The sequence below is a fragment of the Schistocerca cancellata genome, chromosome 4 (genome assembly GCF_023864275.1).
Source record: "Schistocerca cancellata isolate TAMUIC-IGC-003103 chromosome 4, iqSchCanc2.1, whole genome shotgun sequence".
Lineage (NCBI taxonomy): Eukaryota > Metazoa > Arthropoda > Insecta > Orthoptera > Acrididae > Schistocerca > Schistocerca cancellata.
The window spans coordinates 870,914,614-870,940,972 of record NC_064629.1 but is presented as its reverse complement, the minus strand read 5'-3'; the positions used below and the strand labels follow the sequence as shown (position 1 = coordinate 870,940,972).

The 26,359-nt window shown below is 38.3% G+C and overlaps 1 protein-coding gene across 1 annotated transcript in view; it reads right to left on the bottom strand.

Annotated features, from left to right (window-relative positions):
• The window catches only part of LOC126185013 (GDP-fucose protein O-fucosyltransferase 2), an 81,242-nt gene that overhangs the window by 5,705 nt on the left and 49,178 nt on the right, over nt 1-26,359 (bottom strand). Inside the window, exons 6-8 of the mRNA XM_049927737.1 lie at nt 19,021-19,213; nt 10,238-10,415; nt 918-1,047 (exon numbers count right to left, since the gene is read on the bottom strand). Coding sequence (XP_049783694.1) covers nt 918-1,047; nt 10,238-10,415; nt 19,021-19,213 — 501 coding nt within the window. The remainder of the gene's footprint in view (nt 1-917; nt 1,048-10,237; nt 10,416-19,020; nt 19,214-26,359) is intronic.

The window sequence follows — 26,359 nt, the reverse complement described above, 5'->3', positions numbered from 1 at the left end:
GCTGACGCAGTCCCTCAGCCACATACTCCCAACGATCAAGTACCACGGTCGTGGAACCCTTGTCCGCCGGAAGAATGACGATGGATCGGTCAGCCTTCAGATCACGGATAACCTGGGCTTCAGCAGTGGTGATGTTGGGAGTAGGATTAAGGTTTTTTAAAAAGGATTGAGAGGCAAGGCTGGAAGTCAGAAATTCCTGGAAGGTTTGGAGAGGGTGATTTTGAGGAAGAGGAGGTGGGTCCCGCTGTGACGGAGGACGGAACTGTTCCAGGCAGTGTTCAATTTGGATAGTGTCTTGGGGATTTGGATCATTAGGAGTAGGATTAGGATCATTTTTCTTCGTGGCAAAGTGATATTTCCAGCGGGAAGAGGAGGTGGGTCCTGCTGTGACGGAGGACGGAACTGTTCCAGGCAGGGTTCAATTTGGATAGTGTCTTGGGGATTTGGATCATTAGGAGTAGGATTAGGATCACTTTTCTTCGTGGCAAAGTGATATTTGAGTCAACTGGGTATCAAATGTCAGGCATTTTTAGTATAACTCTTACTTATGGAGCCACCAGTCTGCATTATGAACTCATTAACAGTTGGAGTTATGTAAGAAAATTGAAGAAAAAAATCAGAGAAAGCAGACAGAGATTTGAAAGTCTCAAACATTCTGCATGATTTACCTGACATTTGTTACAAGAATAGAAATATTTACAGTAAGGACATTGTTTCTTTTTCTCACACATGTAACAGACGAAAGCAAACAAATGTAGCAGTAGCAAATACATAGATGATTACATAAAACTTATGCTGAAAGATGACTGCCTCTCATATGCTGCCACCAAAAATGATTTGTTTTGTTTTGCAGCATATGTGCTCAAAAGGGAATATAAATTATGTGCAAGGAAACTACAGTTGTAATTCTATACTACCTTGCATGTGAGCAAATTATTTGTTCTATAATTGCAACACCTCCATCTTTGTACTTCTCTTTCACTTTAGCTGGGGCTTTGTATCTTAACACATTGTATCCCCTCAGAAATGATTTCAGTTCTTTAAACTCTGCAAAAGAAACAAAACATTTGAATACTAAAAGATTTGTGTAAAATGCAATAAAACTAACATTGTAACTGCAATAGAAAATTGCAAAGAGCATTTAATAATCCCTCAATGGTACCAGATTTTGTTATGATGTGTTTACAACCTATTTAACACTCTTCATCTTTATAACATAGTAGGGTGCATGGTTCCCATTTAATAGCAAGGATATAAATAGTGAAAATAATTTTTACTTAATAATGACAATATGTTAGTCTCAAATAGAACCAAGTAGCTAAACAAAATTATCCATGGCACAGGAGTTGTAAAGGAGAAATATTTCTGAGCCTGCTTGTTTCTCTTGAAAATCAATACAAAGTATCTATAGTATGATTATACGGCAAAACTATTTTTATTGCATACTTTCAAAAAAGAATGTTTTTGTTCTTTTCAAGAGTTCTTTGCTAAGAATAAGGTAACAAAAAGTGCTGATGCTAGCAAGTTAAGAACTCCAGAATAAGCTTTTTCTACCTTCAAAATAAAATTCCTATATTTATGAAAATCCAAAAGTTTTAATGTCTGTTCACATATTACATTAATAACTGGTTTACCCCTTTACTGTGCATACATACATTCTTTAAAGATTAAGGGATGAACTACAATTATCATAAAATATTTTATCATCAACGCTGTTGCTATATGTGTACATCAATTGGGACTGACTATAATACTGCCATTCGCAAACATGACTTGCCTGCCTTTTACATCTGATGAAAGGTCTTTCACAAGGAACAGACATGAAACCATGGTAAACAAACTCATTCTCTTGTCTGCATTATTGGAATTGTGCCAGAAATTTCTGTAGCATTTTGGATAACATTTTAAGGCCAGCCCCCAGTAAAAATACAGGTGCAACTGGCTTGCCTCAATGTCCATCACCTATAATTTTAGAGGTGTGCTTCCTTAACATTTCCCTGCAGTGCTGTGAATTTTTTTAATGCTTCTCACATAATTGGGTTCTCAGTAGCGACTCTAGTTACAGCATTGGTCGCTGGATGGTGTGGGCATGCTGGGAAAGTACTTCTTTTTTGTGGGTCTTCACCATGGCATGTTTCAGTCCTTACGCACTTCGTTGCGTCAACATGGTCAGACTATTTTACTGATGACAAAACAGCTCACAAGTCACTTCCTGATTTTGAAGATAGTTAGACTGAATTTCAGAAGATCATGTTGCATACAAAATATGGATTATGTTTCAGAAGAAATTTCTGACATCGCAGAAAAGAATGTTTATAATGAAATTGTCAGTACTTTTTTTCCATATTTTCATTGGAAGTGCTTTCAGTGCAAAATTAGTAGTTTTATTTTCGTATGTGACTTTCTGTGGCACATAATAAGAAGAGAGCTGTCATCAAACCCGTTCGGGTACAAGCAATGGCATTATTCCCCTAGATATCGTGCATGAAGAACATGGATGGCTTCAAGAGAAGAGCAAGAATTTTGTACCATGTTGTCTGTGAGAAAACTGGACAACGACTGACTATGTGCCAAACACTGCAGTATTTGAGAGACAATCATGTTCCAAGAAATCAAAGAGAAAATCCTCAAAATCATGAGATATTATTTTTGTCTTATCTTCATCAGTCAAACTCTTGTAGACTATTGACTTGAAACCATTTCCTTGTAATAACTGAGACTGAAGTATGGGAAAAACAAAAATGATGAACAGAGTGCTCTAAGAGACACAGGAAGCTCACTGAAAAAGTGTAGAACAAAGATGCAAGCTAACAGTGTAATGAGTCTGTGCACATTACTATGCTTCAAAATATATAATACAGAGCTGAAAATTGTATCATAAGATATCACCAAATATGATAACAGTACTTATGGTTATGTTATCATTTCATCTTCTTACAATAAGTTGGACCATCAGTTGATAATATGTAATTCATTATATTAAATATTTTTGCATAATATAATTATACTGGTTTCTGAAAAATTATTTTCATGTACCCTTGACCAATTTTTTTCAGTTTTCAAAAATGGTGATATAAAAAAAGTCACCTTGTGAAGTCATATGTCAATTCAAGATCAATCTAATACACACTAATTTATATTACAAAATCTATATTTTTCATTAATGTCACGGTTACTACTACACTAAAAACTGTCTAACAGTAACAACTGCTTCAAATATGGAAAAGCTATCAACTTTCTCTAGACAGATTTGCATAAAGTAGCTCAGGACTCAAAGTACTAAATATGATTTAAACCAGCCACTGTTACATTCTTAACTTTAGTTTCTACAGCAACATATTTGAATTTACACTCAAATGCTTTGAACAGACAACAAAAAAAACCAAATAGTGTTACTTTGTGATTAAATGATTCAGGAACTGTGGTAATGGTTTTGAAGAAAATGTCCACACCAGTTACACTTTTCTGTCTATTTAACACCACAACAGGTCAAAAGCAGTTGTGGTTTTGAATAAACAGAACAATGCAAATGGTGCAGACATTATCTTCATAAATAATTGTAACTGGTCATGAATTGGTTTTTTCAATTGAGTAACCTATGTTAAATTCAAAATTATTTATTAAGTTTATTATTGCTATTTGTATTTTTACTGATGCTTTTAATCATTTATTGCAGAAGATGTACAATATTGAACTGGATGTGTTGAAATGCATTATTATGTACACTATGCCACAACAAATAAAATATAGGGCATTAAGAGCACATGCATCTGCAGTGGAAATGCAGAAAAAAGTTAGTAATACATCTGAGAAACATTTGAAGCCTGCCTTCATATCAAAAATAATTTTTTAATAATGAATAGTGTACTGTTGTAGTGTGATAACACTGAGCCACTCACAGCAACTGTCGACATAAAAATTCGGGATCCTACTTATACGTATCATATTCTGCATATTCACTTGAGGCAGTATCAAATGACAACCATGTGTCTGGGGCCTTCAAGGAGGGAGCACGAGTCAAGAAATTTCAGAGGGGTAATGAAGAGTATTACCATGTTTTCGATCCTATTGCACACATTAAAAAATTGTGGCTCTGTCTTATATAAATCACATGTCTCACTGCTAGCATTGTTCACAATGAAATACTACTTAAGAACTGTGTGACTTCTTCAGCCACCTAATCTGACTAAACGATATACAATGTGCATCTGAGTTTGGTCTCCGAAAAGAAAGGAAACAAGAGTTACAAACAAAATACCTTTACTGTCATTCAAAGTACTCGCACTTCTGACACCAGTTGTAAAGCTGTTGGAGACTGTCAGCAAACACTTTTTGTGGAATTGTTCCAAGTACCATGGTCATGTTGTTGGATATCCACATCATTACAGGAGATGAGACATGGTGCTACCAAAACAATCCAGAGAACAAGCGACAGACAATGGAATGGTTTTCTTCATTTTCCCTGCCTCCCAAAAAAAGCTGGCTGACAAGATGAAACATTAAAATGATATTGATCACCTTTTTCAACAGCAACAGCTTGATCCTTCATGAATTTCCATCCGAGGGAAACGTGGAAGATGAGCTAATTGTGATTGCTTTGAGGGCCTTTATTTTTTGAGACCATTCACCAAACTTTTCAGATGCATCTTGTATATTTCTAAGGACAGGAAATGATAGTTTTATTTCATGATAAAATTTTGTGTCATTGTTTTACAATTTCCGGGTTATCATTTGCTAATTTGGGTGTTATTTTCTACCAATTTTGATGTTACTTTCTGCAAATTTTGACATTTTCTGCCAATTTTGACCTTATTGTTTGCTAATTTTGCTATTAGTTACTGAGAGCTTATTTTTAAAGTACCGTAAGTCCCTTATTTTTGTCTTATATCATTGTTTCTTCGGTGTTATGATAAAAATGATATGTCCATTAATTACAATAAACTTATTGACATCACAGATCACATTTGTTAACATTATTGAAAACAGAAATCATACATGTCCAACATATTACACCTACTCCATTAAAGAAAAAATAGCTTCGCAACCATGCACTGTTAAAAGTTTCTCATAAAAAGCATTGTCATTTCTTCAGAGTACTCTCCTGAGACATTATGCTGCTGATCCGTCAACACTTCTCAGGTGCCTAGAGTCTAAATTTGAATAAGGAAGACAAACAGGCTTTAGCACAACACCCGAAATTTGGCAATATCCACATATGCTTCAGGCAGGGAAAGTTGCTTTTCCACTAAATTATGAAGAGAATATCTTAGACAGCTTACACTAGCAGTTCTAGGTACATATAACAAACTCTTTTCCATGTCAGCATTAATAGTGTTCATTATCATTCCATGGTTGAAACGAGAACATAGGCTGGTTATAACATGCCCAGTTGGTGTTTCATGATTGATGCTGCTTCCCTCCTTATTACTCCAAAGATCTAATTATATAATTTCTTATTTTTAGGAAGCAGACAATGGAAGGTTCAAATATAGTAAGGAAAGTAAAAAACTATTTGCAATGGAGGGTTGAGTTGATAACATTTGTTAGCATATCACTGTATGATTTATTACTCAAGTTATCATTCATTTAAAACCTGCTCAACTTCACACAGTTTTAGCAATGTCCCATATGCCACAATACACTGTTAATAACTTCTAATTGAAACTTCAAGACAAAAAGAATGCAGTTTGCATAATCAGTCTGAAAGCAATAGCGAGCATGGTCAACCTGTGTTGACTGGATACTGCAACTGCTCACTCACCACTGTCATGCTTAATAATGTGAGAACACAGCACAAATAATTAGCCTGAATACATAATTCAAAACCAAACCACTTAATTGAGCACTTTTACTGAAGGCGGCCAACCAATGCCTCCTCCAACTGTCCACATGCTACTGCAGTGCTACACCTAGCGCATGCCACAGAGATTAGATTAGATTATTTTTTCGTTCCGTAGATCTGTGCTGAGGAGATCCTCGTGGATGTGGAACATGTCAATTTATTTATTTATTTTAAGCTGAAATAACAATACTAATAGTATGAATATATACAATACATCATTTGTTCCTATTAAAAAATTTGTCAATGGAGTAGAAGGAGTTGGCCACTAGCATATCTTTCAGGCTCCTTTTAAACTGATCTTTATTTGTAACTAAATTTTTTATGTTTGCTGGCAAATTATTGAAGATGAGTGTTCCTGAGTAGTGGACCCCTTTTTGAACTAAAATAAGTGCTTTTAAGTCCTTGTGCAGATCATTTTTGTTCCTGGTATTGTATGTATGAACTGAGCTGTTTGTTGGAAAAAGAGATATATTATTTAGGACAAATTTCATTAAGGAGTAAATATACTGAGAGGCAGTAGTTAGTATACCCAGTTCTTTGAAGAGGTTTCTACAGGACGTCTGTGAATTTACTCCACAAATAATACGTATTAAATGCTTTTGGACTCTGAAAACTTTTGTTTGACTTGAAGAGTTACCCCAAAATATTATACCATATGACATTATGGAATGAAAGTAGGCAAAGTATGCAAGCTTTTTCATTTTTATGTCGCCTATGTCTTCTAACATTCAAATTGCAAATACAGATTTGTTAAGGCGTGTCTGCAGTTCTGTGGTGTGCTCCTCCCAACTGAATTTATTATCAAGTTGTAATCCCAAGAATTTAAGACTGTCAACCTCTTCTATCTGCTCTTCTTCATACTTTATGCATATGCTGGGTGGAAACCTCTTACAGGTTCTGAATTGCATATAGTGAGTCTTTTCGAAGTTTTATGTCAGTGAGTTGGCTTTAAACCATTTATTAATATCCATGAAAATATCATTAGCAGATCTTTCTAGAACTACACTCGACATACTATTTATTGCAATACTTGTGTCATCTGCAAACAAAACGAACTCAGCTTCTGGCAGTGTAACTGATGAGAGATCATAAATGTACACAAGAAAAAGCAATGGCCCTAAGATGGATCCTTGTGGGACACCACATGTAATTTCTTCCCATTCTGATGATGACTGATGACTTAATTCACTAGTCCCTTGCACTGACACCCTTTGTTTCCTGTTAGTGAGGTATGACTTGAACCATTTTGCAGCACTGCCCATGACACCATAGAATTCTAATTTATTTAAAAGGATGTTGTGGTTCACACAATCGAATGCCTTTGACAAATCACAGAAAATACCTGCTGCTTGTAACTTGTTATTTAATGAATTAAGTACATTTTCACTGTAGGTGTAAATAGCCTTCTTGATATCAGAACCCTTCAGAAATCCAAACTGTGTTCTTGATAATATGTTATTTGTAGTCAGATGGTTGAGAAGCTGCCTGTACATTACTTTTTCAAAAATGTTTAAGAATGCTGGCAAAAGTGAAATTGGTCTGTAGTTTGATGGTATCTCTTTATCCCCTTTCTTGAGTAGAGGCTTAACATCTGCATATTTTAGCCAGTCAGGAAATGTCCCAGTTATAACTGACTGGTTACACAAGTAACTTAGAATTGTACTAAACTCACAAGAACATGCCTTAATTAACTTAGTTGATATTTCATCACAACCACTAGAATTATTTGTTTTTAAAGATTTTATTATGGAAGTTATTTCTTTTGGTGAAGTGAGTGACATATTCATGTACCTGAAGCTATTTGTAAAGGCTAGTTTCAGATTTTCAAGGGCATTATTTACTGATCCTGACAATCCCATTCTATCAGTAATGGATATAAAGTACTTGTTAAATAGATTTGCCACACTATGCCCATCGGTTACTAATGTGTCATCTACCCTTAGTGCTATTTGCTACTGTTCCTTTCTGGTTCTACCTGTCTCCTCTTTCACTATATCCCATACTGTTTTTATTTTGTTCCCTGACATTGCTATCTTCTTCTCGTAGTGCATTTGTTTAGATGTCTGAATTACTTTTTTAAATATTTTACAGTATTCCTTGTATTTAGCTAAATCATCAGCATTGGAGCTATTCTTGGTCGACAGATACATTTTCCTTTTTGTCTTACAGGAAATCTTTATTCCTTGTGTAATCCATGGCTTTATTATAGACTTCTGTTTAATTTGAGTAACTTTCAGAGGAAAACAGTTTTCAAACATGGTACTGACATTGGTCATGAACGTGTTATATTTTTCATTATTCATGTCGTGAGCACTATAAACATCTTTCCAGTTCATATCTTTCAGCAGTTTTCTACAACACTCAATTTTTGGTTGACTGACTACTCTCCTGTACTCAGAGCAGTCTTGATAATCTGCTTAGAATTTACATCTAAAACAATCACACTTCCAGAGAGCGTTATCACTGGGTAAAGATTACTCTAACATGCTGGACACAGCCAAATCAACAATAGCTGCTGTAATATAACACATGCTCTGCAGTAATGCAGATCAATAAAGTTACAAAGAATGTGACAAAATATAAAAAAATGTAGACTTTCATGGCCGGAAATATCATGTCCATGTCCCGGATAATTATAATGGACAAAATATAAAAAATATTACAGGGTGGGAGGATACTGGATCCTAACACTGTGAACACAGATTATACAGATCTATGGTCAAAAGATTTATTAGCCTAGTCTGAAAGTGCAACCCAGTGTGTTCGATTGTTTCCTTCACCTTGTCCGAGTATTCATCCATTAATATTTTTCAAAATCTTGCTGATTTCATCATCAAAATTCAATTTTCCACAATAATGAAGCAATACGCACTTTTAACTTTGAATGCAGCTAAATCCAGTAACATAAGATTTCTCAATTTTCTGTGCAACAAATCATACCAAACACAAAGTGTTTTGTGGAGTTCTTTAATGTGTTGCATCAGTTACACGGTATTTTTTTTGTAGTCCCCAATTATAAAAAAAAAAAAATAATCAAAAACGGCACTATATCTTCATAAACACATGAATCAATATGACATCTGCTCAATCAACCAATCAGAGCATGGGACACATGATGTCATGCAAGCATGTGTCAGGTGGTAAAACTTGAGTGCAGAGAATATACAATATTTATTCAATATTACTTTTACTATTTTGTGAATGAAGTCTGTGGTGACAGCGTGATCTGTTGTGCAGACTTGGGTCAAAGTTCTGTTGATACATGATTCAGATGACACATTGATTTACGTGTTTGCACAGCTAAAGTGCCATACTTGGCACTATTCAGATTCATACTTGCATAAATGAAAATATGGTTTAATTGCTGCACCAAATTACAGCTTTCTCAAAAATGAGTCTCTTTTGTTTTTGGTACAATAACTCATGATAGACAAAGCAAGGAGGAAATAAAAAGCAGACTTGCACTGGCAAAAAGGGCATTACTGGCCACGAGAAGTCTACTAGTATCAAACATAGATCTTAATTTGAGGAAGAAATTTCTGAGAATGTTATGTCTGGAGCACATCACTGTATGGCAGTGAGACGTGAATTGTGGGAAAATCAGAACAGCAGAGAAGGGAAGCATTTGAGATGTGGTGCTATGGAAGAATGTTCAAAATTAGGTGGACTGATAAGGTAAGTAATGAGGAGTTCTCTGCAGAATCAGTGAGGAAATAAGTATACAGGTAACCCTGACAAGAAGAAGGTACAGGATGACAGGTCATCTGGAAGGCATCAAGTAATAAGTTCCATGGTACCAGAGAGAGCTGCACAGGATAATTTGGGCTACTCCGAACTGATAAGGTTAGCAAAGGAGAGGAATTAGTGGCGGGCCACATCAAACCAGTCAAAAGACTGATAGGAGGTACTTTTGTTTAACGTTACATCTAGAGTCACAGTTCTTTAAGAGGGACATCAAGTGTCATTTTATGATAAGAACAATTCTCAGTGCTGAGCAAAAAGTTCAAAATCCAATTACAGCATTCAGCGACTATCACTTAGTAATATCAGCTTCTGTTGCCCTCAAATTTATGATACGCTGGAATAGGGAAGAATACCAAATTTTCTGATGTTTCATAAACATAACTGAGTTTGCATTATGTTGCTAAAACTGCAGATTTTTTTTCTTTGTTTTGTGTGCTATATTTTCCTGTCCTTACATATTACTAATGAAACAGGTGCTTTATGTAAGTTAACCATTCACAAAGAAAGTAACAGTAACAATAAGGGGAAAAGCTAATCTAGTTCTCTGTTTACCTGATACAAGAATGTCTTCATAGCCTGATGTAATAGACATAGAGCTATTAAAGATAGAACACTGCAGAATCAAATATTCCACTATTTGCACAGATATACCTTCTTTTGGAGCATCTGTTGCGATAAATACTGTGTCCAACTCCAAATTCTTTAACAACTCGGAGATCTGTTGGGCTGCTCCCTTGATGCTGGGTACATCTTTTGCTCTTGCCCAGACAAAATCTTTTCTCCTCAGATGCACACACAGGTATGGTCCACCATGTGCTTCAGAAAATCCCTGTGTGAAGTATGTACAAAGTAACACATGTAAATCTGCTTCTTATATTTCAGTTAATCTTTATTAATACAAAATCTTTCATGATTGCCTTCTTATTCAAAAAGAGTGTTGTCCAGACAAATTATGCACTATGTGCACTGGTGAAAAACACTGTCATCATCCCATGTACCTCTTTTGACATCACAAGCCATGACACTGTTTTTCAAATACACTACTGGCCATTAAAATTACTACACCACGAAGATGATGTGCTACAGACGTGAAATTTAACCGACAGGAACAAAATGTTGTGATATGCAAATGATTAGCTTTTCAGAGCATTCACACAAGGTTGGCGCCGGTGGTGACACCTACAACAGGCTGACATGAGGAAAGTTTCCAACTGATGTCTCATACACAAACAGCAGTTGACCGGCGTTGCCTGGTGAAACGTTGTTGTGATGCCGTGTGTAAGGAGGGGAAATGCGTACCATCACGTTTCCGATTTTGATAAAGGTCGGATTGTGGCCTATTGCGATTGCGATTTATCGTATCGCGACATTGGTCGAAATCCAATGACTGTAAGCAGAATATGGAATTGGTGAGTTCAGGATTGTAATACGGAACACCCTGCTGGATCCCAACGGCCTCGTATCACTAGCAGTCGAGATGACAGGGATCTTATCCGCATGGCTGTAATGAATCGTGCAGCCACGTCTCGATCCCTGAGTCAACAGATGGGGACATTTGCAAGACAACAACCATCTGCACGAACAGTTCGACGACATTTGCAGCAGCATGGACTATCAGCTCGGAGACCGTGGCTGCGGTTACCCTTCACGCTGCATCACAGACAGGAGCGTCTGTGAAGGTGTACTCAACGACGAACCTGGGTGCATGAATGGCAAAACGTCATTTTTTCGGATGAATCCATGTTCTGTTTACAGCATCATGATGGTCGCATCCGTGTTAAGCGACATAGCGGTGAACGCACATTGGAAGCTCGCATTCGTCATCGCCATACTGGCGTGTCACCCGGCGTGATGGTATGGGGTGCCACTGGTTACAGGTCTCGGTCACCTCTTGTTCGCATTGGTGGCACTTTGAACAGTGGACGCTACATTTCATATGTGTTACGACCCGTGGTTCTACCGTTCATTCAATCCCTGCGAAACCCTACATTTCAGCAGGATAATGCATGATCGCATGTTGCAGGTCCTGTACAGGCCTTTCTGGATACATAAAAATGTTCGACTGCTGCCCTGGCCAGCACATTCTCCAGATCTCTCACCAATTGAAAACATCTGGTCAATGGTGGCCGAGCAACTGGCTCGTCACAATACGTCAGTCACTAGTCTATATGAACTGTGGTATTGTGTTGAATCTGCATGGGCAGCTGTACCTGTACACGCCATCCAAGCTCTGTTTGACTCAATGCCCAGGCGTATCAAGGCCGTTATTACGGCCAGAGGTGGTTGTTCTGGGTACTGATTTCTCAGGATCTATGCACCCAAGTTGCGTGAAGTAATTACATGTCAGTTGTAGTATAATATATTTGTCCAATGAATACCCGTTTATCATCTGCATTTCCAACAACTCAAAGAACTCTTTCCTGATAGACTTAAAAGTGACAAAAATTGTGAAGAGTTTCAAACTTCTTATTCACACTGGGACAGTGTATGCATTTGTTTTTAACTTCTTTCATACTTTGTCATCATAGGTTTCAACAGTCAAGTTGGTGTCTCCAGAACAAAACTTTTCAGATATATTAAACTTGTCTGTGGGAAAGGGAACTCAAATCCAGACTTTTGCTTAACATAAGCAAAATATTACCAACTAAGTGTTACAATCTCAAGTTGTAACTTACAGCTTCAGCATGTCAGTTTACAAATGTAGGTGAAAGTGTGTGTTTGTTGATTTAGAATACTCAAGAGTGGGTTTATTAGCACCCTTGGTAGAATAGTCTGAGATGAATGTGGTTGAAAGAGGTAAAACTAAAAATGCACACATTATAAATGATTTAAAATTACAATCACTCTCTCCCATTTTCACTCACATTCATTCACCAAATCGATCATGCAGAATGTAAAATTGTCAACTCTGTCAATGTTCAAATGTGCTATTAAAATCCTAGCTAAATGACAGACTGAAGGCAAAATAAATAACTCTGGAAAGTATAGCTGACTGACCACTTACAAAAACACACCAGAAGTAGCCAGCTATATAGGGAGAGAGGTAACATCAGAATGAACCTTTGATATTTTCATCCAATAGCAATTTCCAGGTAGCAGTGAAATTTTGTTTATTCACCTTGTTACATACACTTTTCAAATCATCTGATTTGACGTACGGGAGACATGTCAAGATTTACAATAAGAAATATTTTTAAAAGAAATACAAAAGTTTGTATTGTTTTATATGCATTTCTGAGATACTGCTACACAAATACATTCTATAGCTTCCAGTATACAAAACATAAAATGTGTTAGTTCCTTCTTCAAACTGTGAAACTGTTCTCAATGAATTCCTGAACCGTATAACAACACTTTTCCAGAGTAAAGTACACTCTTTTTCAGTGAAACCATCTCCATGTTAAATATATTACTGCCTTTTATTTTACTGTAAATTTTTAACCTCATATACTCTAGCATGAAAGCATAGGATTTTAAGTGGTGAGTCAAGAGTTTAAAATTCTGTCTGTGGCACATTCTGTAGTTGTGGTCAAAATGGAAAGTGTCAAGTGTATGCTGATTTTTACATAAGAACATCACCACTTTATATATTTGAAGAGAGGGAACAGATAGTATTGTTAAATTTTTAATAGTGGTCAACATGATACACGTTTTTCGGCAACACATTTGTTCTTAATTATTTTCTTTTTTAATATTAGGAAGCTCACGGCATTTGCTGAATTTTCCCAGATTATCCCGCACTGAACAACTGACTCAAAGTAGTGATAGACTATCTTTCTGGTGTCTACGTTTGTAGCACCTGACAAAATACACATTGGAAATCCTAAGTTGTTAAGTTTACTTGCTAAGTAGTCAATTTGTACCTTCCAAGTAGGTTAATATCTCTTGCACCACAGTAGTATTTTCATACTTTACACAATAGGATACAATTTGTAATTTAACTTTTTAGGCCAGAAGACACAAATTAATTTAATTTGTGTTATTTTTATTCCTACCACTTGTCAAATGGTTGTAATTAGATTTTTAAATGGTCTTACTGGCACAACTTTTACTTTAGTAAACACCACTAGACTAACAACTCAAGGACTACTGTCACAAATTTTTATTAAATTTCAAAGTCACACTAGCCAATATATCATAAGCTACATCATAAATGAATAGAAAATGTAATAACCCTTGAACATATGTAATGTTGCAGTTCAGTTTGGGGGTTGGTAAAGGTCTTTTCACATCTGTCTACCTTGAGTGTTTGTTTTGTTGTAGCTCTAAGTTGATTATATTTGAATGCTGATCAAGCGTAAATAAAACATGTATATCTCACAGGATTATTTTTTGCAAAGAAGGTGGAGTGACAGATAAGAACAAATATTGAAGCAAATATATTTTCTTTTCATTTTCATACAATATACCCTTAGAAAATAAAGCTGGCAACGATGCATTCTAGTGGGATTTGGAAAAGCTATCCCATCTATAGTGACACAAGATGTCAGGATATGTAATAAGACAGGCAACAGCTGCAGAATATAAAAATAACACACAAAGTGGAAAGAAAAGACTACTAATATTCTAAGTCATTGTACTTGTTTGGCAAACATGCTGAACAAGTTCTGTAGAAAGGATGATTTAAGAGATGGCATTCTGTAAGCCCTTGTTGTTCTTTTGAGAGCCATATTAGAAAAGCTTGTGTCAAGCAAAGGCATAATTTGTACATTTTTGCTTGTTGCCCTTACAGTTCATCATCAAATGGGATAGTCTATTATTTTGCATTTGGCGAGAGAAATACTTACGAACATGTGCAGAAAATGAAGCTGATATAAGTAATGTAAAATCTAGAGTTATTATGCAAATTTTTTTATGAGTGTTCTTTAAGCTCATACTACCTGAATGTTGCATTTGGAACTCAATTCGTTAGTTTTGAGTCATATTTTTTGTTTGAAATAATACAATTTTTATTACTTCATAACTGCTGTAAGAAATTATTTAAATAGTTTGGTCAACTTATTTACTCTTTTTTTTACTCAATTGATTTCTAGTTTTATGGTGACAAAGTGAAAATGAAGCTTAATCATCGAAAAAATCTAGAAAATTGCTAATTTTTCATTATTGCTAGATGTGCTATGAAAAGCCACTTCTACAATTAACTGCATTTTTTGGGTGTGATCTAAGAAAGACTATAGCAAAGGTACATCCCATTCCATTCTCAAATGATGAAATATTCATTCAGTGCGGCGACAGGCTAATGTTTTGACCTCAGCTACCACAAAATTATCATTGGGTTTTCATCTTCTCACTTAAAATACTTTCAATTCAGGGACAGCAGAAATTGTTTTGGGATTAGCAAATATATTTCCAGTCAGTTACAATTTATTTATTTACTCATTCAGTATTTACAAAGGCACTCCTCATATTAAATGCTTAGTGCAAATTATTAACTATAATATTCTTTACAGGTGCTCTTGTAATTCTATACTATATTACAAATATTCTTTAGCTATCCCACGATTGAGTCAGAGTGGTGTATGTCCGTTAGTTCACCCTCATTGCCATGTACTTTACACACACTTATCTGACTAATAAACAGACCCAAAACTCAGTCATTAATGTTTCCTGCAAAAGCCTTAGCCCTGTAGAAGTATCAGTCCTTTCCAAAGGCCTCACCTTTTTCCCCACTCCAAAATTCAATCATGTAGGACTTATTCAAGACCTCCTCTCCTTCTCCCGCTCCCTACAGTGGAAAAACCAAAGACCGATGTTGAACCTGACTCCGTTTGCCCCTTATCCAACGTCGATCCACTCCCACTGCCCCTAAACCACCCCCTGTTAACTTCCCAAAATTTCTTAACCTTGAACCCTGACTCACCATCAGCCCCCAAATTCCTCAACATACGAACTAACCTTACATCTGCGCAGAAAGAACCGCAATCCACCACCTAAAAACTGATCCTGACCTTATAATCCTATCTGCTGACAGAGGCTCCACCACTGATATTTTGAACCAGAAGGATTACCTGGCAGAAGGACTCAGCCAGCTATCAGATCCATCCACCAACAAACTGTCGAACAGTGATTCCATTCCAGATATCCAGCAGGATCTTCAGTCTCTCCTCAATTCCCTAGGCCCATCCCAGAACCTCTCCTTGGAATCCATCTCTCTCCTCACCCCTACCGCTCCCCACACTCCTATCTTCTACATGCTTCCCAAAGTCAATAAACCCAACTTCCCAGGATGCCCTAGTGTGGCGGGTTACAGCGCTCCCACAGAGACAATCTCTGCTCTCATAGACCAACACCTTCAGCCTATTACCCGCAATGTACCCTCCTCCAGAAAACATAGCATCCATTTCCTCCGACTCTCCACAGTTCCTGTTCCTTTACCACGTGGTACCCTTCTCGTCACTATTGATGCAACCTCCTTTAACACTACCACCCCTAATGTCCATGGCCTTACTGCTATTGAACACTATCTTTCCCAAGGTCAACGGATTCCAGACCAACAACCTCCTTCAAGTCACCATGACCAACTATATCCTCACATCCACAATTACTTTTCCTTTGAAGGCACTGCACTTTGACTTCAGGCCACAAGTGGCCCATCGGGACCATTCGACCGCCGTGTCATCCTCAGCTGAGGACGCGGATAAGAGGGGCATGTGGTCAGCACACCGCTCTCCTAGTTGTTATGATGGTTTCCTTTGACTGAAGCCACTACTATTTGGTTGAGTAGCTCCTCAATTGGCATCACGAGGCTGAGTGCACCCCGAAAAATGGCGACAGTGCATGGCAGCCTTGATGGTCACCCATCCAAATGCTGGCCACGGCCGACGCACTTAGCTTCGGTGATCTGATGGAAACTAGTGTATCCACTGCGGCAAGGCTGTTGCCCTTTGAAGGCATTGCCTACAAACAAATCTGGGGTATGGCTATGGGCACCCACATCGCACCATCCTATGCCAACCTATTCATGGGCCATCTAAAGGATTCTGTCCTAAACATCTGGAATTCCAAACCCTCAGCTGGTTCTGATTCGCTGATGACATCTTCCTGGTGTGGACTGAGGCGCAGGACACCCTATCCACATTCATCCAGGACCTCGACACCTTCTCCTCCATTTACTTCACGTGGTCCTACTCAACCCAAAAAGCCACTTTCCTTGATGTTAACCTCCACCTCAAAGATGGTTATGTCAGCAACTCGGTCCATATCAAACCTACCAACAACCAGCAATATCCCCACTTTAACAGCTGCCACCCAATCTATACAAAGAAGTCCTTTCCATACAGCCTTGCTAGCCATGGCCGTCACATATGTAGTGACGAGCAGTCCATCTCGAAATATACCGAGGATCTCACTGAGACCTCCATAAACCGTAATTACTGTCCCAACATTGTACAAAAACAGATCTCCTGTGCCTTATCTTTCAAGTCACCCACCGCCTCCTTAAGTCCCATTGCCCCAGCCACAGAGGAGCATTCCCCTCGTGGCTAAATACCACCCAGGACTGTAGGAACTGAATTAAATTGTCCACCATGGTTTTGACTACCTCTCATTGTGCCCTGAAATGAGATGTCCTACCCATTATCCTCCCCACCCCACCCACAGTGTTATTCCGCCACCCACTGAACCTACACAATATGCTCATCCATCTCTACACAACCCCTGCTCCCAACCCCTTGCCTCATGGCTCATATCCCTGTAATAGACCTAGATGCAAGACCTATCCTGTACATCCTCCCACCACTAACTACTCCAGTCCAGCCACAAGCATCACCCATCCCAGCAAAGCCAGGGCTACCTGTGAAACCAGTCATGTGATCTATCAGCTAAGCTACAACTGCTGTGCTCGGTGTGACAATCAACAAGCTGTCTGTCCAACTGTCTGTCCACATGAATGGACACTGACAAACTGTGGCCAAGAAACAGCTGGACCACTCCGTTGCCGAGTGCACTGCCCAGCATGATGTTCTTCATTTCAATGACTGCTTCACAGCCTGTGCCATCTGGATCCTTCCCACCAACACCAGCTTTTCTCAAGTGGGAACTCTCTCTGCAATATATCTGACATTCTCAACTTTCATTAGTCATCGTCCTTATCTATCTAGCCCCTTACCTGTTCCCATTCCAGCACTACACAGTCCTCTATTCCACCAACGCACCCTCAAGTCTTTTTACTTATCTTCTTTTCCCCTACCTGACCTGACCGCCCTCCGTCTAACGTCCTGACTGCACCTAGCTGCCCTACCCTCTCTCCACCTCATCCCTGTATGCTCCCACAAGCAGCACATTAACGTCCCCCTACCCACCCCAGTCTCCTTCTTACTTCCACCACTTGGCTGCCTCTCCCATCATGCGCTGCTGGTTGCAGTCTGGCTTCAGCTGCCAGAGACTGCGGTCATGTGTGTGTGAGTTGCGTTTGTGATTTTGTGTGTGTGTGTGTGTGTGTGTGTGTGTGCGCGCGCGCGCGAGCGCGCGTGCGCGAGCGCTCACGCACGCACGCACACACGCACGCACACACATGCATGTTTCTATGTTGTCTATTTTCAACACTTGCTGTCCGATAGCTGACTTTCTGACAGTCTTTTTGTTGTGCCTATTTGCGACTCAGCATCTCTGATATATGGTGAGTAGCAACTATCCGTTTTATAACACTGAGACGATTACAAATTTTTTTAAAGACATAAGGAACAGTGTATAAATTAATGTGACAATTGCAGATAGCACTGAAGCTGCTTCTTAGACCTTCTTGGTTAGAAATACATTTTAATTTACAAACTACTTCATCTGCTTAGAACTGCTGCAAATCTGATAAAGACAGAAATGTTAAGCTTCGACTTTGTTCTAATCTTGATGATGATGTGCTCAACATCAAGGCCATCAGCACCCGTAAAATTTCCCCATCTGTCCAGTTCCAATCTCGCCACTCCCGAATGATGACGAGGACAATACAAATACCCAGTTCCCTGGTGGGGAAAACCCCTGACCAAGCTGGGAATCGAACCTGGGACCCTGCGATGTTCTAATCTTGGCCTTATACTCTTCCGGCCATGAGCTGTGAGACTTTTTTACTGAAGTGCAAAACAAAATTACTACGACAATATCTCTGCTGTGCTAAAGAGTTTCAAGCTTTGCTCCAGTGCTACTTAAAGCAATTCTTAAAGGATTTCTTCATCAAGTGGAATACAGTGCTCACTATATTCACAATCACAATTGGTAAATAACTTCATCTGAGTATGTGAGCACAGCATTGTCTTTAAAAAGGTGAAAGACCATATGAAGTTCCACACAACTATTCTCTGCACTTGTGGGGTACAAAAAAGAATTTATTGCACAAGTCCACAACAAATACACTATTGGCAATAACTAAATAAATGGATTTAAAAAAAGATTTCTTGTTAAGACTATGGAATTAAAAGCATTTGAAGTCTATTTTATATCACCTTTTCCATCTGCCAGTCCCTTGGCCTTACTGTACCATCAGTGTTATCATCAGAGTCAAGAAAATCTTTCCTGAATTCTGTTGCTATCTCAACAAGTGGCAATGCAAATCTCATACTCCTCCTCACTTCCCAGTATACTTTATCACCAAATGCATCATGCAGAGCAATTTCTGCATGATCAATCATAACTGCTCTGGAACAAAAATTTTCCTGTTAATTGCATTTTTAAGGCATGTAAAACACACATAATATGAATACTAACCACATTCATCTTCACAGTGTTAGTGTCATAGATGCTCCTAAGCACAGTAGTGGATGACACAGGAATGACAATGAACTTCACATTGTAACAGAAATTATGGTAACGCCATTAGTTTTATTGTCATCCAGGAGCACTCACTGGTAGTTTTGATATGACTAGCAACATCATATAGCATCTGTGACAATGTATAACACCCATAAAATATAAAGTTCAAGAAACACATCCAGCTGCACCCAAAAAGTTATCAGTTACTGCCTGTGGTTTCTTTGTGACAATATCCTAATTTACTTTGTTGCCCCATGCATCTACATCAAATATGTTGTTATTGTGAATGTGGTACACTGTACTAACACTGCATCACAAATAGAATGGAATACTACTGCAGTTATGCATGTATGAAAGCCATGAACTCATTAACTATAGGAGTCACATACTGAACAGATGCTTTTGCCGGTGGGCCCATTTCAGTGAAATCCTTCTGGGTGTGTGTGACCATATCATATTTGATAAAACTACTAACATTTTGGCTGCTATTGTAGGCACCCTTCATCAAGCTGACTACTTATGACTACGATTTGCTGCTTCATATTTATTATTTGCAAATGGCTGATTGTAATGGCAATACTATTTTTTGGTGGCTGAAGGGTTAATGGGGGAAGGATATTAAATACTATTCCTGGGAATGTTGATTTTAATTGATTGTCATCTGTGAATCCAGTGAAAGTTGCCTTTGTTACATGCTGTTGCTTACATAGTGACCTGTCAGTGATTCACGTTGCCTGCAGTGCAGTATTTACATCACATGGTGTGATAACTCATCTATAACATTTGGCCCACTGGCCTGCAATTAATGGCAACCAAGACAGTGATAGTTTCTAGCCCTCCTCACTGCCACTCAGATATTTCAACAACCTGCCCGATTTTTCCATTAGTGATAACTGGCTACCTGGCTGAAATATGTACAGACATTGCACAGATCCACCACACTTGTCTGCATTTTATGCCACTGTCTATTTAGTATGGTGACCACACAATGCGTATCACTCATGTGCCCCAATATGAGTGTTGATAGGGCACTCCATCTCCCCAATATGGACAAGTTCACAATTACATCTGAGCTGGTATACGAACTTTGCCTACAGTCTTTAGTGGAACCAGGAGTGTTTCTTGTTTTGTTGTTGCTGTATTAAATTGGCTTCATCCTCCTCCCCTATGTAGAAATTTGCCCACTCTATTAATAACACCTTTTATATACAGTAGATGGGCAATTTGTTATGGTGGTTCTGTCTTACTAGTATCAGTTTTGTCCCTTGTTGCCATAGATTTGCACTGCATATGGTTCATAACTTGTGAAGTTCCCTCCAGGATTTCGGTATCACTGATTCCATGTGCTCTCACTGTCAACGCATAAATCACCAAGTTCTTTTATTTTGAGTGGTCATGAGACATGGCATTCAGGTATTTGGCTTCCTAAACACACTGTGTCCGAGTTTCCCGTCATGCTTCCAATAGACCTCAACATCATGACATGGTCGCACGCCGTCCTTTTCGATTTCCATCATCATGAAATGTATTTTGTCATATTGTTGGCTTGGATGTTGTTGAAAACAGTGAAGTTCATTTCCTCTGTGTGCCCAAATGAAAAATGTGTCATCCACATAGCAGAATCAACATTTAGGATGCTGGGGAGTGGAGAGCAGTGCCATCTTTTCGAGAACTTCCATGGATTGGACAGTCACTATTGGTGAAAGAGGGGAGCCTATTGTCACACTGTTTATAAAACTTCCCTTACCACTTGAAATAAGTGTGTCAGGCAATGCTGCACAAGGTCATTTATACAGGGTGGTCCATTGACAGTGACTGGGCCAAATAGCTCACAAAATAACCATCAAACGAAAAAACTACAAAGAAAAACTCGTCTAGCTTGAAGGGGGAAACCAGATGGTGCTATGGTTGGGCCGCTACATGGTGCTGCCATAGGTCAAACAGATATCAACTGTGTTTTAAAATAGGAACCCCCATTTTTTATTACATATACATGTAGTATGTAAAGAAATATGAATGTTTTAGTTGGACCACTTTTTTCACTTTGTGATAGATGGCGCTGTAATAGTCGCAAATGTATAAGTACGTCATATCACGTAACATTTCACCAGTGCGGACGGTATTTGCTTCATGATACATTACCCATGTTAAAATGGACCGTTTACCAATTGTGGAAAAGGTCAATATCGTGTTGATGTATGGCTATTGTGATCAAAATGCTCAACGGGCATGTGCTATGTATGCTGCTCGGTATCCTAGACGACATGATCGAAGTGTCCGGACCTTTCGCCGGATAGTTACGTTATTTAAGGAAACAGAAAGTGTTCAGCCACATGTGAAACGTCAACCATGACCTGCAACAAATGATGATGCCCAAGTAGGTGTTTTAGCTGCTGTCACGACTAATCTGCACATCAGCAGCAGACAAAATGCGCGAGAATCAGGAATCTAAAAACGTTGGTGTTGAGAATGCTACATCAACATTGATTGCACCCATACCATATTTCTATGCACCAGGAATTGTATGGCGACGACTTTGAACGTCGTGTACAGTTCTGCCACTGGGCACAAGAGAAATTACAGGACGATGACAGATTTTTTGCACACATTCTATTTAGTGACGAAGCGTCATTCACCAATAGCAGTAACGTAAACCGACATAATATATACTATTGGGCAACGGAAAATCCACAATGGCTGCGACAAGTGGAACATTAGCGACCTTGGCAGGTTAATGTATGGTGCGGCATTATGGGAGGAAGGATAATTGGCCCCCATTTTATCGATGGCAATCTAAATGGTGCAATGTATGCTGATTTCCTACGTAATGTTCTACCGATGTTACTACAAGATGTTTCACTGCATGACAGAATGTCAATGTACTTCCAACATGATGGATGTCCGGAACATAGCTCGCGTGCGGTTGAAGCGGTGTTGAATAGCATATTTCATGACAGGTGGATTGGTCGTCGAAGCACCATACCACGGCCCGCGCGTTTACTGGATCTGACATCCCCGGATTTCTTTCTGTGGGGAAAGTTGGATATTTGCTATCGTGATCCACCGACAACGTCTGACAACATGCATCAGCACATTGTCAACACATGTGCGAACATTATGGAAGGCGAACTACTCACTGTTGAGAGGAATGTCGTTACACGTATTGTCAAATGCATTGAGAATGACGGACATCATTTTGAGCATTTATTGCATTAATGTGGTATTTACAGGTAATCACGCTGTAACAGCATGCGTTCTCAAAAATGATAAGTTCACAAAGGTACATGTATCACATTGGAAACCAAAATAAAATGTTCAAACGTACCTACGTTCTGTATTTTAATTTTAAAAAAATCTACCCATTACCAACTGTTCATCTAAAATTGTGAGCCATATGTTTGTGACTATTAGAGCGCCACCTATCACAAAGCGAAAAAAGTGGTCCAACTAAAACATTCATATTTCTTTACGTATTACACGAATATGTAATAAAAAGTGGGAGTTCCTATTAAAAAAAAAAACGCAGCTGATATCCGTTTGACCTATGGCAGCGCCATCAGTGGGCCAACCATAGCGCCATCTGGTTTCCCCCTTCAAGCTAGACAAGTTTTGTTCTTTGTAGTTTTTTCGTTTGACGCTTATTTCGTGAGATATTTTGCCCGGTCACGATCAATGGACTACTCTGTATATGATTCAGCACACTGAAGTAGAATATTCAGTATGTTCCGTAGTGGATACTGATGAACAAGAATTTGACATCAAAGTTCACCATTAATTCTGTGGATGAGATGGATAGGACCTTTAAGGGGGGACGTACACGAAACTGCAGTAATTTTAAAAGTATTTTATAAAACTCTAATTTTTTAAGATAATCAATCCAAATTTGGTACAGTTATTAAGAAATGTTATGCGCATATGAACCTAAATTTTCATTTTTATTGACCTTTTACATCTTTAATTATTAACAATTAATTTTTTTTCAACAATGTAATTACAAATGTTCCTTTTTTGAGAAAACTGTGAGAGCAATGTTAATGAATTTTTGTACACACTTTCATACCAAATAATTACAAAACTCTGTGGAGCAGAATTTTTATATCTTCTTTTGTTCAGTTTTTACGGGTCTCCCAATTTCCCTGAAAAATAATATATCAAATTTAAGGAATATTTTCTACCATAAATACCTTACTATTTTATTAAATGAAAATTCCTTCCACAGAATTTTTCACTATAGTACTGACTAGTCATATACCAAATTTCACTTCTCTACCTTTTGTGGTTTTTGAGAAAAAGGTACATAAAGTTATAAAAATGTAAGTTACGGGAAAACTGAATCAATGATTTGATAGTGTTTGTATTAGGTCTTACCGTCTCTGTGTGAACTAGTGCAAGCCATATGCATACTCCTCTTCATCTGCAAGCAGTCTCTTCTTTGCTTGTCTTCTTTGGTTAACCTGCTGTTCAATTTTATTGGCTGTAATATCAGCCGCAGCAACTCTTTTGTCATCGATGTCCTTCAATATTGAATAGGTGAAAGCTCCTGGATGAAATCCTAGCCTCTGTAGAGTTTTTATTCTTCCAAGATTACCATTGTTAAAAACTAAACAAGCATCATATGCAGCAATTTCAACAATAATTGTTGAAACAAATGTTGTTTTTGGGCAACGTTTCCAAATCAGTGAGTTGTAACTTTCATTAGGGTTTTGTGTCTTTCCATGCACACACTTTCGTAGGAGGTCTGGCTCTGCTAAACACCTAAATGTTGGTTTTATAGCACTTAAAACAGCCACAGGTAAACTGTGCTTGTGTGAATAGTTCATGCCATCACGCTCAGCCTGCTTGAATTTGCACCACGATATGTCACACAAATTATGTACAGGTTTGTCATCTGTGGATAGTTTATGAAAATAAATAGACCACACAGCCTTCTGCATGTTATTCAAATTTCCACTGTTGTCCCTTATTGCCTTGCCATAGTACACTTGTAAAGAATGAATTTCTTTGTCTGTGAGTCTGTTGGGACCACCTAAAAGTTTTCCATCCTCAAGTTTCCTGCCCTTCAATTCACGTTTCAATTTTAAAAGTCTGCCTCCCATTCGTTTTTGCACATGTCCAACACATTCCAACTTTTCTATAGCACAATGGGGACCATAAGGTTCACTTTCCAAAACAGTTTTGAAGGAGCTGGAGTCACCATCACCAAGGTATTTTGTGTATCTAACACCGTACTTTTCCACACTTCGATGGAACATAAGTTTCATAGCTGCAGGTTCCATTCCACCACTAGAACCAGAATAATTTCTACAGCACACTTTCTTGTGTTCAACCTGCCACTTATTTTCTTCCACTTCACCAGCTCTCTTTCCGAGTACACAGCTATAGCAATATTTGCTCATTACCTGAACGTCAAGAATTTTTCCAGTATCAACACTAATGACAGATGATACTCCATACAGTGATGTATGTCCACGCTTCATCCACGTTCCATCACATGACACACACAAATCGGTGTCTGGCGTGTTATCTGCTTCTGTCTTTAGTTCACTATTCATCTTCACAGCTTCCTTTGCAGAGGACTTCAAGTTTTCTTCCACTTCCTCTTGAAGAGCACTTAGCAGTGTTTTATTTCCAGTGGTGTACCTAGCACTTGGTTGTGGCATGTTCATGATCCCACAAAACAGTCTGGTACCTTCCCTGCCTATGCCCAAACATCTCATGCCATATATTAAACGCATATTTGCTTCATATATCCGGTTACTTGATGCCGAAGTTCTAAAAGCAGTGTCTGAATGACAGCTTTCACAAGTAAGATGCAACATACACACTATTCCAATTCTGTTTTCTTCGTCATATAATCTCAAACTTTTTGCACCACAGTCAGCACATACACAAGCAGATGATATAATATCAGATAGTATTTTCAAATCAATAAGCCTAAAACCACTAGTAGCTTGAGTGTCTGAGCCACAATCATCAAGTGATTGACAGCTGTCAATTTTCCTTCTCGAAGCACTCGCTTTCTTGGTTGAAGTATCGTTTCCATTTGTTATTATGGGGCTGGTTTTCAAGTTGTCTTTACTACATCGAGAAGCTTGACACTTTCTAACCTTTTTAAACACCTTACTAGAACGCGGCATGCTGCAAAATATAATAACAAGTCTACTTACAACTTTCGTAAAAATGTATTCCAAACAAACACTCGTAAACAAACGCTATAAATCAAAGAATATAAAACCAGCGGCAGAGATATTATTCCACAGCCTTCTTGATGTAGTACACAAACGTTCCCTGCATTGTGACTGCACAAAACTGGAAAAAAACGCAGTATAAATAGATATACGAGAGGATGAAGACCAAGATGGGGGGGCGTCGCCCTGTGCAAGCTATTACAAATTATTATTTTTTTCCCCCTTAGAAGCGGAATTGGAACGTAATATTTGGTAATTGAAATTTCAATACCATGTAGTAAATGAAGAGCCAATAAAATTTTTTTCACAAATTTGGTCATTTTCATGTACGTCCCCCCTTAAGCACTCAATGAAATATAAAGTGCCCTGAACATACAACTCTGTATGATCCATCATGCCTCAGCTTGTTCGTTAAGCATTTCGCCAGATGGTATGTACGCAAATTAATACAATTAACTATGGGAATTAATGGATATTCTTCTGTGTGTGCCTTAGATAGTCCATAAATCCTTGGTGCTGTTGGAACTTCAGGTATGACCTTTTTTGTTGTGTCACTCTGTAATCTTGACTCCTTAATTAGAGTGTTCATCTGTATCTTGGCACTAGTGTCACTCTTAAGTTCTATTTATATGGTTTCTTTGATGAGGTATCTCAGCCTGGAACTGTAGTCCACAGAGTCCACAATGATAGACACGTCGCCACTGTCAACTTGTAGGACTAAAATATCAGGATTATTCTCAGTTCTAACATGGCATGTTGTTTTTCCTTTCAGATATTAACTTGCAGCAGCTTTGCACGTAGCAAGGTCTTGGCTGTCTCTTGTCTAATCTTCTCTGCTTCTACT